Here is a 16,212-nt window from a genome sequence, read left to right as displayed (position 1 = left end):
TAACTGTATGTATTTAACACAACAAAACTAGAAAGACAGGGTGCCAGAAACTAAGAGATGACTCAAGGGCTGGGGATGTGGCTGAAGAAGTAGCGCATTCGCCTGGCATACGCGGGGCCCTGGGTTCAATCCTCAGCATTGTATAAAAATTAAAAAATAAAGATGTTGTGTTCACCGAAAACTGAAAAATAAATTAAAAAAAAAAAAAAGGAGATGACTTGACACCAGAAAAGTATGTTCCCACTGATACTCTGGCACATCAAGGATTTATTAAGCTTTGGAGATACGCCCTAATTGTTAGGTGCACAAGGAGTTAGAAAATATGAATTTGAGTTAAGCTGAAAAGTAAACCCCTGCTTTGGACAGCTATATTACTTTCCTAAAGCTGCCATAACAAAGGACCACAAAGTGGGTGGCTTAAAACAACAGTGACTTATTGTCTCAGCTCTGAAGAATAGGTTCAAAACCAAAGTGTTGGTGCGGCCAGGCCATGTGCTCCATGAAATATGTAGGGAACAACTGTTTCTTTTTTCCTTCTAGCTTCTGGTGTTTGCAATCAATAATCAACATTCCCCAGCTTATAAATCCATTCCCTCCAATCTCTGTACTCCAACATATCTTTTGTGTGGATACAACATCAGTAGCAGAAGGCAGAAAGGAGCCAATGAAAAACTGAATCCACAAATACAGTTCAGAGGGCTGGGGCTGTAGCCCAGTAGTAAAGCACTTGCCTCACATGTGTGAAGCACTGGGTTTGATCCTCAGCACCACATAAAAATAAATAACAATACTGTGTGTTCACCTACAACAAAATAAATATTTTTTTAAAAAAAATACCGTTCAGAAAAGCTCTCACAAAATGAAACAAAAAGAAAATCAAGTCATCTATGCTGGGTAGAAAACGATGGCAAACAGTAATCAAACTTTCAAAGGCAACAATCAAAACAGAGGAGTTGGAGTTGTAATTCAATGGTAGAGCACTTGCCTAGCATGTGGGAGGCACTGGGTTCAATCATCAGCACCACATTAAAAACAAATAAATAAAACAAAAGTATTGGGGGGGGGCAGAAATGCCTGTGATGCCTCCATTGTCACATGGTCAGGTTTGTCTTTGTGTGTGTCTTCTTTCTTTTTAGGGCTCTTCTTTTGAAGCTCCCTCTTATCTTCTTTAAAAGGACATCTATAGTATTGGATTATGGACCTATTCTACTCTAGTATGCACTTCAAGGAATTACATATAAAATTAGATTTTTTCCAAATAAAATCAAATTCTGAGGTACTAGCAGTTAGGACTTCAACATAATCATCTTTCTGGGGACACAATTCAACCCCATAGTATAGTCCACCTTGCTGGCTGTCCAAAAATCACATCCTTTCTATATGCAAAATACTTTCCCTGGTACAAACATTCTCAAAATTCTTAACACTTTTGGCATTAAATTTAAACCCCAAATTTCCATCTAAATACCATAAATACAATGTCCCAAATTTTACCATCTGAAATAATTTATGGGTAAGAACTAGGGTATGATTCAACTTAGGGCAAAATTCCTCTCCATCTGTAACCCTGTGAGGTAAAACAATAAATTATCTGCTTCAAAAATACAACATTAGAATAGGTATAGGACAGATTTTTCTCTTATAAAAGGGAAAAATCAGAAAAAAGGAATTGTAGGTCACAAACAAATCCAAACCTAGCATGGTAAATTCTATTACCTTTCAAGGCCTGAGAAAATCCCCTGGACTGCACACTCTGTCCTCTGGGCTCTAAGTAAACCCCACCCTTTTGGACTTGAGTAGTTTATCAGCTCTCTGAAACCAATAAGGAAGTGGCCTATCTCCAAGACTACCATTGCCTTCTCTCTGAGGACCATTTCCTAGCTTCTAGATGCATCGCTCCAAGCTCTGCCTCTAAGCCTTTACTACCATAAAACCTTTCCCTCCCCCTTTTGTACCTACTTGTCTTCTTCCTCCTTTTCTTCTTCTTCTTCTTCTTTTTTTTTTTTTTGGTACTGATGCTCCAACTCTGGGGCACTCAACCACTGAGTTACACCCCCAGCCCTATTTTGTATTTTATTTAGAGATAGGGTCTCACCGAGTTTCTTAGTGTCTCACTTTTACTGAGGCTGGATTTGAACTCGTAATCCAGCCCTTGTCCTCTTCTTTTTTTAAATGTATGTTTTAGATGTTGATAGATCTTTTTTAATTTTATTCATTTATTTATATGTGGTGCTGAGAATCAAACCCAATGCCTTGCACATGCTAGGAAACCACTCTACCACTGAACCACAACCCCTGCCCCCTTGTTCTCTTCTTAATGAATACAAATCATACTGTATATTAAAGACCCATCGTTACTAGGCAGGCTAGTATGTGCCTGTAAACCCAGAGACTCAGAAGGCTGAGGCAGGGGGATGGTAAGTTCAAGACTAACCTTAGCAATTTAGCAAGGCACTAAGCAATTTAGCCACACCCCGTCTCAAAATAAGGAAAAAAAGGTAGGTAGGGAGGGAGGGGTGTGTGTGTGTGTGTGTGTGTGTGTGTGTAGGGTGGTTATTGAGAACACAGCTCACTGGTAAAGGTTTCAATCCTCAGTGAACCACTCCTCAAAAAAGGACCCACCTTTCTATACCGCAGCCTCATTTTAATGAACTTTAATTACATCTGCAATTGATTTATTTCTAAATAAGATCATGCTGTAAGGGGTAAGGACTTCAATGAATCTTTTTTGGGGAAAACAATTCAGCCTGTAACAGTGACAGATGGCAGAAAAAACCTAGAGAAAAACTGATTCCACAAATATGGGTCACCTATGTGGGGTAGAAAGGAGGGCAAACAGGGTAGCCAAGCTTTTTTACATCAATAATCAACACAGATTAATGCCTATAATATTACTGAAGAAAGACGAATTGATTCTGAAATCTTATACAAAATGTCATTTAAAGAACAATGGCACTGGCTCCGTGGCGTACGCTTATAATCCCAGCAACTCTGGAAAGTGAAGCAGGAGAATCACAAACCCAAAGCTAGTCTCAGCAACTCATCAAGGCCCTAAGCAACTTAGCAAGACCCTGTCTCAAAACAAAAAATAAAACAGGCTGAGGGTATGGCTCAATAGCTGAGCACTTCTGGGTTTAATCCCCTATATGGGGGGTGGGGGGCGAGGGAGTATAATGGCAAAACAGGTTCGACACATAGCTCAGTGACCTGCTAAGCATGTGCAACGTCACAGGTTCTATCCCCAGTTCTGCAAAACAACATAAGCATGTATGCACACACGCGCGAGCGCACACACACACACATACAAGCACAAAACATTCTGAATATGAAAAGACTCCTAATGTTGGCTACCACAAAGTATGTTTGCAGAAGTTACCACTAAGACAAGTTTAGCTAGATAACAGATGACGAGAGTAAAACAATAGACAGCAGTGAATCAATTTAACAGGAGAAATAAGAATAAATTAGGATAATGCTACAGAGTAATATAAACCAAAATCTTATAATGCTGATTGTAAAGAAAGAATTATATTTATACATTGCTGGGCATTGGTATGCTGATTACATTTTGCTTAATATCTGAGCACTGATATATAATTTTATGCAGAAAACTCAAGTAACAGATGTAAGTAAAGTAAAAGACGTAAACAAAAACTAAAAGGGGCTGGGGATGCAGCTCAGTGGTAGACTACCACTGGACACTGTGTTTAATACCCAGACCACCAAATAAAATAAAAATTTTAAAAACAGTTGCCTAAGAAGAGAGGATTATTCAATATAATGTGTCATAATGCATGGGATCCTGGAGTATAAAAGTTACATTGGTAAAAGCTAAGGAAATGTGGTGGGGGGTGTGTGGCAATGGCACATGCTGTGATCCCAGCCACTGAGGAGGCTAAGGCAGAAGATCACAAGTTTGAGGCCAGTTTGGGCAAATTAGTGACTCTGCCTTAAAAAATAAAGTCTAGAGATATAGCTTAGTGGTAGAGCACCTACATGGGTTCAAATACATGGTACCACCAAACAAAACAAACAACAACAACAACAAAAAAAAAAAAAAACAAGGAAATGTGGTGAAAGAGTATGGGCATTAGTAAACAAGATGTTAATACTGGTTCATTAACTTTAATAAATGAACAAAACTGATGGCAGATGTTAGTAACAAAGGAAAACAGCAGGGTAAATAGGCACTCTCAGTGATTTCATATTTATGAAATTTATTCATAAAGTTTAAAGCTTTTTAAAATAAAAGGTTAGCCATGTGCATTGGCAACACCTCTAATCCCTGCATCTTAGGAGGTTGAGGCAGGAGCTTCACAGGTTTGAAGTGCCTGCAATTTAGTGAGATCCACAGCAACTTAATTAAACCCTGTCTAAAAATAAAAAATAAAAAGGACTAGGGATGTATCTCCATGGTGAAGTGCCCTTAGGTTCAATCCCCAGCACAAAATAAACAAATAAACGAATAAAAATAAACAAGAACTTGATGAGAAAGCACAGTAAGAAACCATTTTGTACCTAGCTAGGACAGGTGAAATAGAAAACAAAGTGTTAAAGGAGATGGGAAAATTGAGCTACATGTCGAACCCGTTTTGCCATTATACTTTTTTTTTTTTTTTTTTTGGTACACACACCTACTCGAAGAAATGTAAAACTATTGTAGTCACTTTGGAAAACAGTCGGGAAGTTCCTCAAAACTTTCAACAGAGGGCAGGGGATGTGGCTCAGCATGTGCACTGCCCTGGATTCAACCCCCAGCAGAACACACATTAAACACAGTTACCAATTGACCCAGCAGTTCCACTCCTAGGTAAATATCCAAGGAAATGAAAATAGATAACCACTCAAAAATGTGTACATACTTTTCATAGTACATCATTCATAATAATCCAAAAGTGGAAACAACCCAAATGTCCCTCAACTGGAGGCATAAAATGTGGTATAACCACACCACATATATGAATACGTGTGATTTAATCATACAGTGTGATTTAATCATACAAAGGGATAAATGCCTTAAAAAGAAATGAAACAGGCTAAGGATGTAGTTCAGTGGTTGAATACCTGTATGCAGGAGGTCCTGAGTTCAATCCTTAGTATAATTTAAAAGGGGGGGGGGGGAGTGCCACTGGGACTGTGGCTCAGTGGTAGAGCACACAGCTGGCATGTGTGAGGCCCTGGGTTCGATCCTCAGCACCACATATAAATAAATAAAATAGAGGTACTGTGTCAACCTACAGCTAAAAAAAAAATTATAAAAAAAAGGAGTTGAAGTATTGATACATACCACAGCATGAATGAATCTTGAAAAGTTTATGCTAAATGAAAGAGGTCAGTCACAAAATAATACACATTATGTTTGTATCCTTATGAAAGGTCTAGAATAGGCAAATCCACAGACACAGAAAGTCAACTGGTGGTTTCCTAGGGCTGGGAAATTTGGGGAGTAATGAACAGAAATTGTTAATGTATGGGTTTCCTTTAACGGTAATGAAAACATTCTAATGTTGATCATATTAACAGCACAAACCTGTGAGTATACTAAAAAACTTTTAAATTGTAGATTTTAAATGGGTGACTTGTATGGTATGTGAATTATACTTCAATAAAGTTTTTTTAAAAAAAGACTAGAACACTATAAATTCTTTTTTGCCAAAAAACTTAGAATAGAAATATTTAGTTTATGTCCTAAAATTTTTATTTTAAAACATTACTTCACTGTGAATTCTTAGTCCTTCTCTTCTAATATACAGTAATACTAGTCTTTGTTACATTTGAATATGTATGCATGTATATGTAAATAAAATTGAAGCCATTCTTTGCCACATTCTAGAACCATATAAATTATACATGGATCTATGAACTAATATAGAACAAATGTTTATCTGATTAATATATTTCCTGAGGCTAAAGGTATACATCACTGATAGAGTGCTTGCCTAGCAAGCCTAAGGCCCTGAGTTTGGTAATCCCAGTGGCTCAGGAGGCTGAGGCAGGAGGAATGCAAGTTCAAAGCAGGCCTCAGCAAAAGTGAGGCTCTAAGTAACTCAATGAGACCCTGTCTCTAAATAAAATACAAAATAAGGGTGGGAATGTGGCTCAGTGGTCAAGTGCCCCTGAGTTCAATCCCTGCTACCCTACCCAAAAGAAAGAAAGAAAAAGTATCATCAAATGACAGTGTTTTTAATCAACAGTACATTAATGATAATGGCAATAACTCAATATAGAATTAGGGGGTGTGCTGGGGTGTGAACCTAGGACCTCATATAAACTATACCAGCACAAAATTAGTTTTTAATTGTATAAGTGATTTCTTAAATATATTTAATAGGATCAACAGTGTAACTGGTTTTAAAATTTCTTAAGCAGTATGACCATCCCCTATACATAAAAACGAAAGATGATGAAATATCAATCTAGATAAATAATCAAGAGATGAGTAGTCAAAGGAGAAATCACATGAAATATGTCTTCCAAACTTCAAAAGAAACACACACAAAGCTAACTAAATAAATAAAAGGCATCAGATAAATAAACTCAGTTGAGTCTGTAAAGTCTTAAGATCTGTCTGCAAAAAGTAATAAGAATATTAAAGAAATAACAAAAGTCACAGGGTCCAAAGAAGCAAGGTAGAACTTATGACAATGTAAGAGGAAGAATCCATGTTTATAAAATTCCTTCCACAGTGAACACAGGGAAATAAAAATCACATGCATTATTCCTCAGTAAATAAAAACATTTTGAAAGAAACATACATAAAGTTCTAAATGAAGATAAACAACTTCAAACAGGAAGGATTTTTTTTGAATAGCTTAAAAAAACAGTATATAATCTTATTTGACTAGAGGCAAAAAAAAAAAAAAAAGGAAAAATGAGAATTTCACACACAAAAAAGACCATTATTAAGGTAGTGTGTAACTATGTAACTGTAATCCTAGTAACTTCTTGGGATGCTGAGGCAAGATTGCTTAAGCAAAGTTCAAGGTCAGCCAGAGCAAAAACCAAAACAAAAATTAAAAATTTTTTCTTAATTTAACACCTTACCTCACATTCTGAGTAGGATTCCACCTTTCAGAGGGCAGTTCTCCACTCTGTGGGTCATCTACAGGAGGATGAAGTATCGAAATGCATACATCTCCATTCTACAAAACACAATATCATATTTAGTAAATATCCCACAGTGCCATACCATACAAAAAGGTACATATCAGTTCTATTTAAGTTTCCTTTGTTCCTAAAAACGTGCATGCTATTAATTAAGGGAGAAAACAATTCTTTTTCTAGCATAATATTCATTTGAACCATCTCTAAAACATATTTCTTAGCTAAAAAAAGAAACACCTATAAGGCCATAAAATAAACTATTAAGTAAAAAAAAGAAAAGACAGGGGCTGGGGATGTGGCTCAAGCGGTAGCGCGCTTGCCTGGCGTGCGTGCGGCCCGGGTTCGATCCTCAGCACCACATACCAACAAAGATGTTGTGTCCGCCGAGAACTAAACAATAAATGTTAAAAATTCTCTCTCTCTCTCTCTCTCTCTCCCTCCCCTCTCTCACTCTCTCTTTAAAAAAAAAAAAAGAAAGAAAGAAAAGACAAATATGAGGGGCTAGAGTTGTGGCTCAGCGGTAGAGCACTCGCCTACCATGTACGAGGCCCTGGGTTTGATTCTCAGCACCACATAAAGATAAATAAATAAAAGTATTGTGTCTAACTAAAAAATAAATATTTTTTAAAAAGTATTTAAAAAAAGACAAACATGATACTTCCTAAATATACAGTTACAAGAACTCACCACTATGGTTATTTTATTTAGTGTCACAAACGTAAATTATAGAACTTAAAGACCTAATCCAGAATTACATTAAGATTATTTCAAATACATAAGGATGGCATAAAAAGGGCAATGCAGAGTATTAATTCAATAGATAAGACAGATATACAAAACACATTTATATAAATGTATCGTTTTTAAAAGATGAAATATTTTTAATAAAATGAAATTTAAATAACTATATTCTAAAACTTTGTAGTACATGTAGATCCCAAAGGAAAAACTAAATATGGGCAGATGAAAAAAGGGAGGTAAAGTAGAAGGACTTGTAGTTGTGGGGATTTGGGATGGGTCTGTAATAACAAATACAACTTTAACAACTTAAAGGAAATTTAGACATAAGTTTGGAGAAATAAACCAACACAATGGTAAAATAATGCTTTGGTACTTGTATTTGTTTTTTATTGCAATAAATTCATTATCTTACATTGACAACAACAAATTCATTATCTTACATTGACAGGCCAATTTATAAAGCAAAACATACCATTTTTAAAAAAGAGAGAAACTACCTTTTCCCCTTAGCATCCTTTATCTTCAAAGCATTGTTTTATTTTTCTTGGCCTTTCTTCCAGAATCACATTTCCTCTAACTCATTTTCTGTCTCTTCCTTCTACTAAGGACTCTTCTGATTACATCAGACATCCCAGATAATCCCAAATAATTTTCCTAAAGTCAGCTGGTTATCTATATTAATTACCCCTTGACATGTAATATATTTACAGATTTGAAGGATTCAGATGTCAGCATTTGGGGAGAATCATTATTTTACCTACTTTAACAGTGAACATTCTAGTTTTGCCGAAGAAAAGAGTACAGAAGTCAAAAACAGAACAAAACAGTAAAACCAGCACAAAAAAATCAAGTCAGAATAATATATTGCTTGGAATTTTAAATGTATGTAACTAAAAATTCTGGGTAATGGAATAACATAAACAGATTTGCATATTTTAAAATAGGCATCTTAGCCAGGGGTTGGCACATGCCTGTAATCCCAGCTGCCAGAGAGGATGAGGCATGGAAAGTTTAAGGCAACTTACAGAGACCCTGTCTCAAAAGAAAAAAAAAAAGTGATAGGGATATAGTTCAGTAGTACAGCACTTGCCTAGCATGCAAGAAAGTCACCCTGAGTGTGTTCTCCAATATCCCTTCCCAAAACAGGGGAGTGTTTTAATTAATACAAACAATGCATTTGACAAATTTCAACGATGAACAGAAAGAAACTATCATAACATGAAAAGGGGCATTTGTAAAAATTAAAAAATAAAAAAAAATCCAGAGCTACATTCCTATCTAAATGTAAACAATAAAAGTTTTCTTCTTAAGAGCAGACCAAGAAAAGGACACTCACTTGAACTACTGCTATCTAACAGTTTTTACTTTTTTTTTCATTCATTCATGGTACAGGGGATTTAACCAAGAGGGTATTCTACCACTAAGCTATACCACCAGGCCCTCTTTTATTTTATGACAATATCTCACTAAGTTGTGAAGGCTGACTTCAAATTGTGATCCTGCCTCAGCCTCTGAAGTCACTGGGATTACAGGTACATGCCACCAGGCCCAGCCTAATATTGTTTCTACTCAGTACAATTAGACAATAAATAATAAAAGAAATATGAATTGAAATGAAGAATTAAAATCATTTGTATTCACAGATGACATGATCCTACACATGGAAAATCCCAAAGAATCAATAAGAAAGCTACTAGAGATAAGAAATTTAGGAAGTTTTAAGACACACAGTAAATCCTCAGCTTTTTCTTTTCTTTTCTTCTCTTTTCTAACAGTACTGGGGATTGAACCCAAGGCTACATCTACAATCCTTTTAATCTTTCATTTTTGAGACAGGGTCTCCCTAAGTTTGAGCCCTCTTGCCTTAGCCTCATGAGTGCATGCGATTATAGGTGCATACCATGTGCCTAGTCTTCAAATCAGTGTTATTACCATATATCAGCAAATCACCCTTAAAAAGAACAGTTTCTTAAAAATCCATTCATAAAAGCTAGGGTTGTGGCTCAGTGGTAGAGCACTTGCCTAGCACATGTAAGGCAATGGGTTTGATCCTCAGTATCACATAAAAATGAATAAATAATTAAAGTTATGTCCATCTACAACTAAAAAATTTTTTAAAATACATTCATTATAGGCATTTAAAGGAATAAATCTAATTGAGGTCATGAAAAACCTGTACATTGAAAAAAATAAAACAATGCTCAAAGAAACTTGAAAAGACCCCAAAAAATGTAAAGACACTGTTAAAATGGTAATATTCCACAATTTAAACTACAAATTCAACACAAACCCTATCAAAACACTACCTTCCATTTCTGCAAACACTGACAAGGTCATCCTAAAATTTATAGAGAAATTTAAGTGAACTAAAGTCAAAATAGTTTTGAAAAAGAACAAAATTTTAAGACTCATACTTCCTTGTTTCAGAATGTACTACAAAGCTTACAGTCACCAGACAGTTTAATACTACCATAATGACAGACATATAGATCAACTGAAAAGAATTTAAGAGTCCAGAAATAATCCCATATGTCTATAGTCAATAGACATTTGGGTGGGGTGGGGGGTGCCAGGGATTGAACCCAAGAGTGATTAACCACTGATCCACATCCCCAAACCCCCACTTTTTTAAATTTTTTTTTTAAGTTAACGGACTCTTTATTTTTATTTTATTTATATGTGGTGCTGAGAATTGAATCTAGTGTTTCACACATGCTAGGCTAGTGCTCTACCACTGAGCCACAACCCCAGTCCCCCAACCCTTTTTGATTTTTATTTTGAGACAAGGTTTGGCCAAGTGGCTGAGGCTGATCTCAACCTTGTGATCCTCCTGCCTCAGCTTCCCAAATTGCTAGGATTGCAGGTGAGCTCTACCACTGGTGGCTTGTCAACAGATCTTGGATGAAGAAACCAAGACTATTCAATGGGATAAGAATGGTCCCTGGTCTCTCAACAAATAATAAATGGATTTCCTTAAACAAAAGAATAAAATTGAACTGTTACCTGAAATCATATACAAAAATAAATCAACAATGGATCAAAGATCTAAATGCTAAAATCATAAATTCCTAAAAGAAAACATAGGGATAAATTTTCATGACCTCAGACTTGGTAGATTTTCAGATAACAAAAAAATCATAAGCAACAAAAAAGGACATTTAACAAAAAAGTGAGTAGGCAACCTATTGGATGGGAGAAAATATCTGCAAATCATATATATGATTTCAATATCTAGACTGTCAGAAAGGAAAGGAAAGTAAGGGAAGGGTAGCAGAGAGGGGCAAAGGGAAGGGAAAGGGAAGTAGGGAGCAAACAACAGACATTTCTCCAAAGAAAATACACAACTAGCCAAAATGAGAATGAAAGGATGTTCAACATCATTAGTCATTAGAGAAATGCAAATCAAAACCAAAATGAGATACTACTTGGCTTACACATTTCTGATTAAATAATAAAATATTCATGTTCATGTGTTCAGGTCCCTTCTTAAATACAACTGAGTAAAATCATGTAAAACTGAAATCTATAATTTACAATACAAATATACATAAAATGAACATCATTAATACTAATTTTTGTTTTATTTTTTTTTGGGGGGTGGTGGTGAGGGTGGGAGACAGGGTCTTTAACTCCTGGACGCATGTGATTCTCCCACTTCAGTCTACCAATTTCTGGTGCATACCACTGCTTCTGGACATTATTACTGACGACGTAACAAAATCTTATTTTTCCCCCCCAAACACTGTCTTTGTTTAAAAATAAAGTTTGTGGGTTTTTTTTCCTTTTTTAAGTTGTAGATGGACACAATACCTTTATTTATTTTTTTTAATGTGGTGCTGAGACTCAAACGCAGTGCCTCACACATGCTAAGCAAGTGCTTTACTACTGAGCCACAACCTCAGCCCAACATAACAAAATCTTAACACTTGGCACTTTTATGTGAGTAAATCACAGAGTTTAAAAAAAAAAAAGTCATAGTTCAACCTCATTTCTGATTATTTAATAATAATACAAAATGAAAGTATGGTTTGGAATACCCAGAGAAATAGAGTAGATATGGCAATTAATATGTGTTTGTAAGTTTCCCATTCTGTACTTTAGTCCAAAGGTTGTTGGTTAGTTGATAATACTAAATGAAATTTCTTAGTTTTGATAAATTTAAAATGGTTGTAAATAGATTTATCACTGAGAAGACTGAATAAAGAATACATGGGAACTGTCTGTACTATTTTTGTAACTTTAAAATGATCTCAAAACTTTCTTGTTGTTGCTGCAGCAGTGGAGATGGAACTCAGGACTTCACACATACTAGGCAAGGGAGCTACCACCAAGTAGAGCCTTTAAAACATGTTTTTTTTTTAAAGAAATGGATGTAAAAAATACATAGACACTGAAATACTGCAGCATTTTAATCATTACCATACTGAATTAAAATTTTTTAAGTTTATATTAAGGGCTGAGAATGGAGCTCAGTAATCAAACTCTTGCCCAACATATATGTGAGGTTCTGGGTTTCACCCTCAGTACTACAAAAACAAGAATGATTCTTTTTTTTTTTTTTTTTTTTTAAGAGAGAGAGAGAATGAGAATTTTACTTTTTAGTTTTTGGCGGACACAAAATCTTTGTTTTGTATGTGGTGCTGAGGATTGAACCTGGGCCACAAGCATGCCAGGCGAGCGTGCTACCGCTTAAGCCACATCTCCAGCCCCAAAAGAATGAATTTTAAAAATTTATTTTAAACTTACATGAAGTATATTTAATATAATGAACTTAGGCAGTTATTTCCTAGTTTGAAAAATCATAAGGCAATGCAATATTACAATTTTCTATGTAATCAATCCTAATGTGATTCCTTTGGTTTGTTATTAATTTCTACTTAGTATAAACATTAAAGTTAATTCTCAGAGAAGTCATCGTAAGACCTCTACAAGTAAATTCCACCAGGAAAAGAATAACTCAATACTTAATTATACAGACTCAATCATGCAAATGATCAAAAGAAATGGAGCAGAATGTGCTTCCATTTGTTTTATTCTAAAAATATTGCCATTTATTACATATAAATAATTTTATTATTATCACACAAGATACATGTCAGAGAACCCAGCCCTCCCATATACTTATATACTTTCTTTCTTTCCGTCCCTGTTCATTTATTTATTTACATATAAAAACATGAAGGATATAAAATCAACACACATAAAAAATAAGGCATTTCTGAACATCAGTGACAAATCTCCTGAAAGAGAAACTAGGAAAACCACCCCATTTACAACAGCCTCAAAAAAATAAATAATATACTTGGGAATCAACGAAAGAGGTGAAAAGACCTCTACAATGAAAATTACAGAACACTAAAGAAAGAAATTAAAGAAGATCTTAGAAGATGTAAAGATCTCCCATGTTCTTGGATAGGCAGAATTAATATTGTCAAAAAAAACTATACTGGGGCTGGGGTTGTGGCTCATTGGCATAGTGCTTGCCTAGCATGTTTGATCCTCAGCACCACAATAAATAAATAAATAAATAAATAAATAAATAAATAAATAAATAAATAAATAAATAAATAAACAAACAAACAAACAAACAAACAAAAAAAAAACAGAATTTTTGGCCTAAATTTTATTTCAAAAGCAATGGTTCTACAGAATTTGCAAAAACCTTTAACACTGCAAATTCTTAGGAAATTTAGGTATACAAATTAGTATACAAATACTCATTTCATAACATCAGTACAAATACTCATTTCATAACATCAGTTTATCTGATGTTATGAAATGAGTATTTGTATACTCCCCACAAATTCATATATTAGGTTCTTGCCCCCTATGTGATTTTTGAATTCAAAATTTATTTGGGGTTAGATGAGAACATAAAAGTAAAGCCCTGGTCTAATGAGATTAGTGCCCTTAGAATAAGAGACAATAGAGAACTAGCTCCCACTCTCCATCACAATGAGGGCACAAAGACTGAGTAAATGAATTAGTAGCATCTAGGCCACCCATCTATATTTTTAGCCACAAGTGACTAAAAGAACATGTTTTAGGCCAGGTGCAGTGTCATAAGCCTATAATCTCAGTGGCTGTAGAGGCTGAGCCAGGAGGATCATGAGTTCAAAGCCAGCCTGAGCAAAAGTGAGGCAATAAGCAACTCAGTGAGACCTTGTCTCTAAATAAAATGCAAAATAGGGCTGGGGATATGGTTCAGTGGTCAAGTGCCCGTGACTTCAATCCCCAGTACAAAAAAAAAAAAAAAAAAAAAAAGGCAACGCTTTAGAAAAAGCATATTAAAATCATAAGGTCTATTTTAAAACTATTATTAAATCAATTACTACTTAAAAATCATGTCCACAGTCAGGGTATGGTATAGCTCAGTAACAGATGCTGCTTAAGATGCACAAGGCTCTGAGTTCAAACTCCAGCACATATATACATAAATAAATAAGAACAAAATGCCCTGGGCTAGGGTTGTAGCTCAGTGGTAGAGTGCTTGCCTAGCCCATGTGAGGATTGATTTGGTTCAATCCTTAGCACCAAATAAATAAATAAATACAATAAAGGTATTGTGTCCATTTACAACTAAAAAGTATATATGTGTGTGTGTGTATATAAATATATTAAAAGACAGAGACACACACACACACAAACTGGCTGGATGCTACTGGAATAGTCAAATTAGAATACCCTTACACTGTGGGGGGCTATAGAGATTAGTATTAGACTCAACTGGGTAAAGAATCAAGAGTCATTCTCCAGAATTAAAGGCTAATGTAAAATAGCAAAATATTTTCATATGGATTACCAGGTAGTCTGAGGTACAATATCTTATTATATTATAAGCTTTATTTTGTGACTATGTAAGTGACATTTATTTATCAGCATTATACAGGAGAAATGATTTGTACAGTACTTCAAAAATATGTAGATCTTTATATATTTTTTTAAACTATTTTAATATTTATTTTTAGTTCTCGACGGACACAACATCTTTGTTTCTATGTGGTGCTGAGGATCGAACCCGGTCTGCAGGCATGCCAGGCGAGCGCGCTACCGCTTGAGCTACATCCCCAGCCCAAGATCTTTATATTTTTGAAGGAAAGCTCTATACTGTTTTATACACGCTAGAACTAAAAGGATCATTAAATATTAAATACTTTTGTATACTTTCACTGTTTTGCACTGAACCAAAAACTGCTCTGAAAAATAAAGTCCACTATTAAAATTTTTTTTAATACAATGAGCAGTGAGACTTTGAGTTCCCTTATCTGTGAGGTTTTCAGTGAAATGTATGTGAATATGTGATTTTAATACGGTTTGTGAAGCAAATGAGACCCACTGATCATCCACTTTTGAACTCACAATAATATGTAACAGCATACTATTACTTTTAAAAACTCACTTAACATATTGCAAAGCAGAGAATGAATTGTGCAATATAGTCATATAGAAAATTCATATTAAATTCCTTCCTTTCTTTTTTTCCCTTGATTAATCATAAATTTCAAAGACACAGTAATGATACGGGAAATTTTTAAATAATTAAATTCATTCAAAGAGTAGTATTTACAATTTTTTGAACTGAAGTGCTTAATAAATTATAACCAAAGTTCCTGATTTTTAAAACTAGATGTAGGGCTGGGGATATAGGTCAGTTCTCAGAGTGCTTGCTTCACATACACAAAAGCTGTGAGTTCAATCCCCAGTATCACACATACACACACCCAAAAAAAAACTTAATGTAACAATTGATCTATTTTCTATTGATAACAATCTTTATAATATTCATTTTTAAATGTTTGTTAACCTGCAAAAACTAATTCATCAATTCATATATTTTAGAATTTAAATTGGATTGTGCTTTTGTATTTGTTTTGTTGTTGACAATTGTTTCACACTCCCTCCTCAGATACAAATATCCTTGCAGTATGTAATTTAGTGACTAGCAATTTGATATCAAGGTCCATTGTTTATATCATGGGTAAGAAAAAAGCAACTCAAGAGCATACCTTTGGCCAAGAACCATCAATCCCAGATTTGTAGAATATTGACACTGGCTCAAAAAATATCATTCTAATATCATTTCCCAAGTACAGCCAATCATGTGATTACAGTCACTTATGATGCTTTTGACTATATATAAAATTTTTCTTTGGTAAAGGATTGAACCCAAGGGGCTCTACCACTTAGTACCTAGACCAGCCCTTTTGAAATTTAAGAGACAAAGTCTCTCTTAAATTACTGAGGCTGGCCTTGAATCCTTCTGCCTCAGCCTTTCAAATAGCTGGGATTATAGGCGTGTGCCACTATATCCAGCTTCAAATTTTATTTCTAATTATGATCTATTGCTTCATTAAAAACAAAAATTAG

At 34.9% G+C, this 16,212-nt stretch overlaps 1 protein-coding gene across 5 annotated transcripts in view; it reads right to left on the bottom strand.

Moving 5' to 3' along the window:
• The window catches only part of Ube2r2 (ubiquitin conjugating enzyme E2 R2), a 101,375-nt gene that overhangs the window by 16,218 nt on the left and 68,945 nt on the right, over positions 1-16,212 (bottom strand). For all 5 annotated transcript variants that reach the window (XM_078047746.1, XM_078047747.1, XM_078047748.1 and 2 more), the window contains one exon: positions 7,045-7,142. In XM_078047746.1, the coding sequence (XP_077903872.1) occupies positions 7,045-7,142 (98 nt within the window). The remainder of the gene's footprint in view (positions 1-7,044; positions 7,143-16,212) is intronic.

The sequence above is a fragment of the Ictidomys tridecemlineatus genome, chromosome 4 (assembly GCF_052094955.1).
Source record: "Ictidomys tridecemlineatus isolate mIctTri1 chromosome 4, mIctTri1.hap1, whole genome shotgun sequence".
Taxonomy (NCBI): Eukaryota; Metazoa; Chordata; class Mammalia; order Rodentia; family Sciuridae; genus Ictidomys; species Ictidomys tridecemlineatus.
This window is presented reverse-complemented; position numbering and strand designations above follow the sequence as displayed.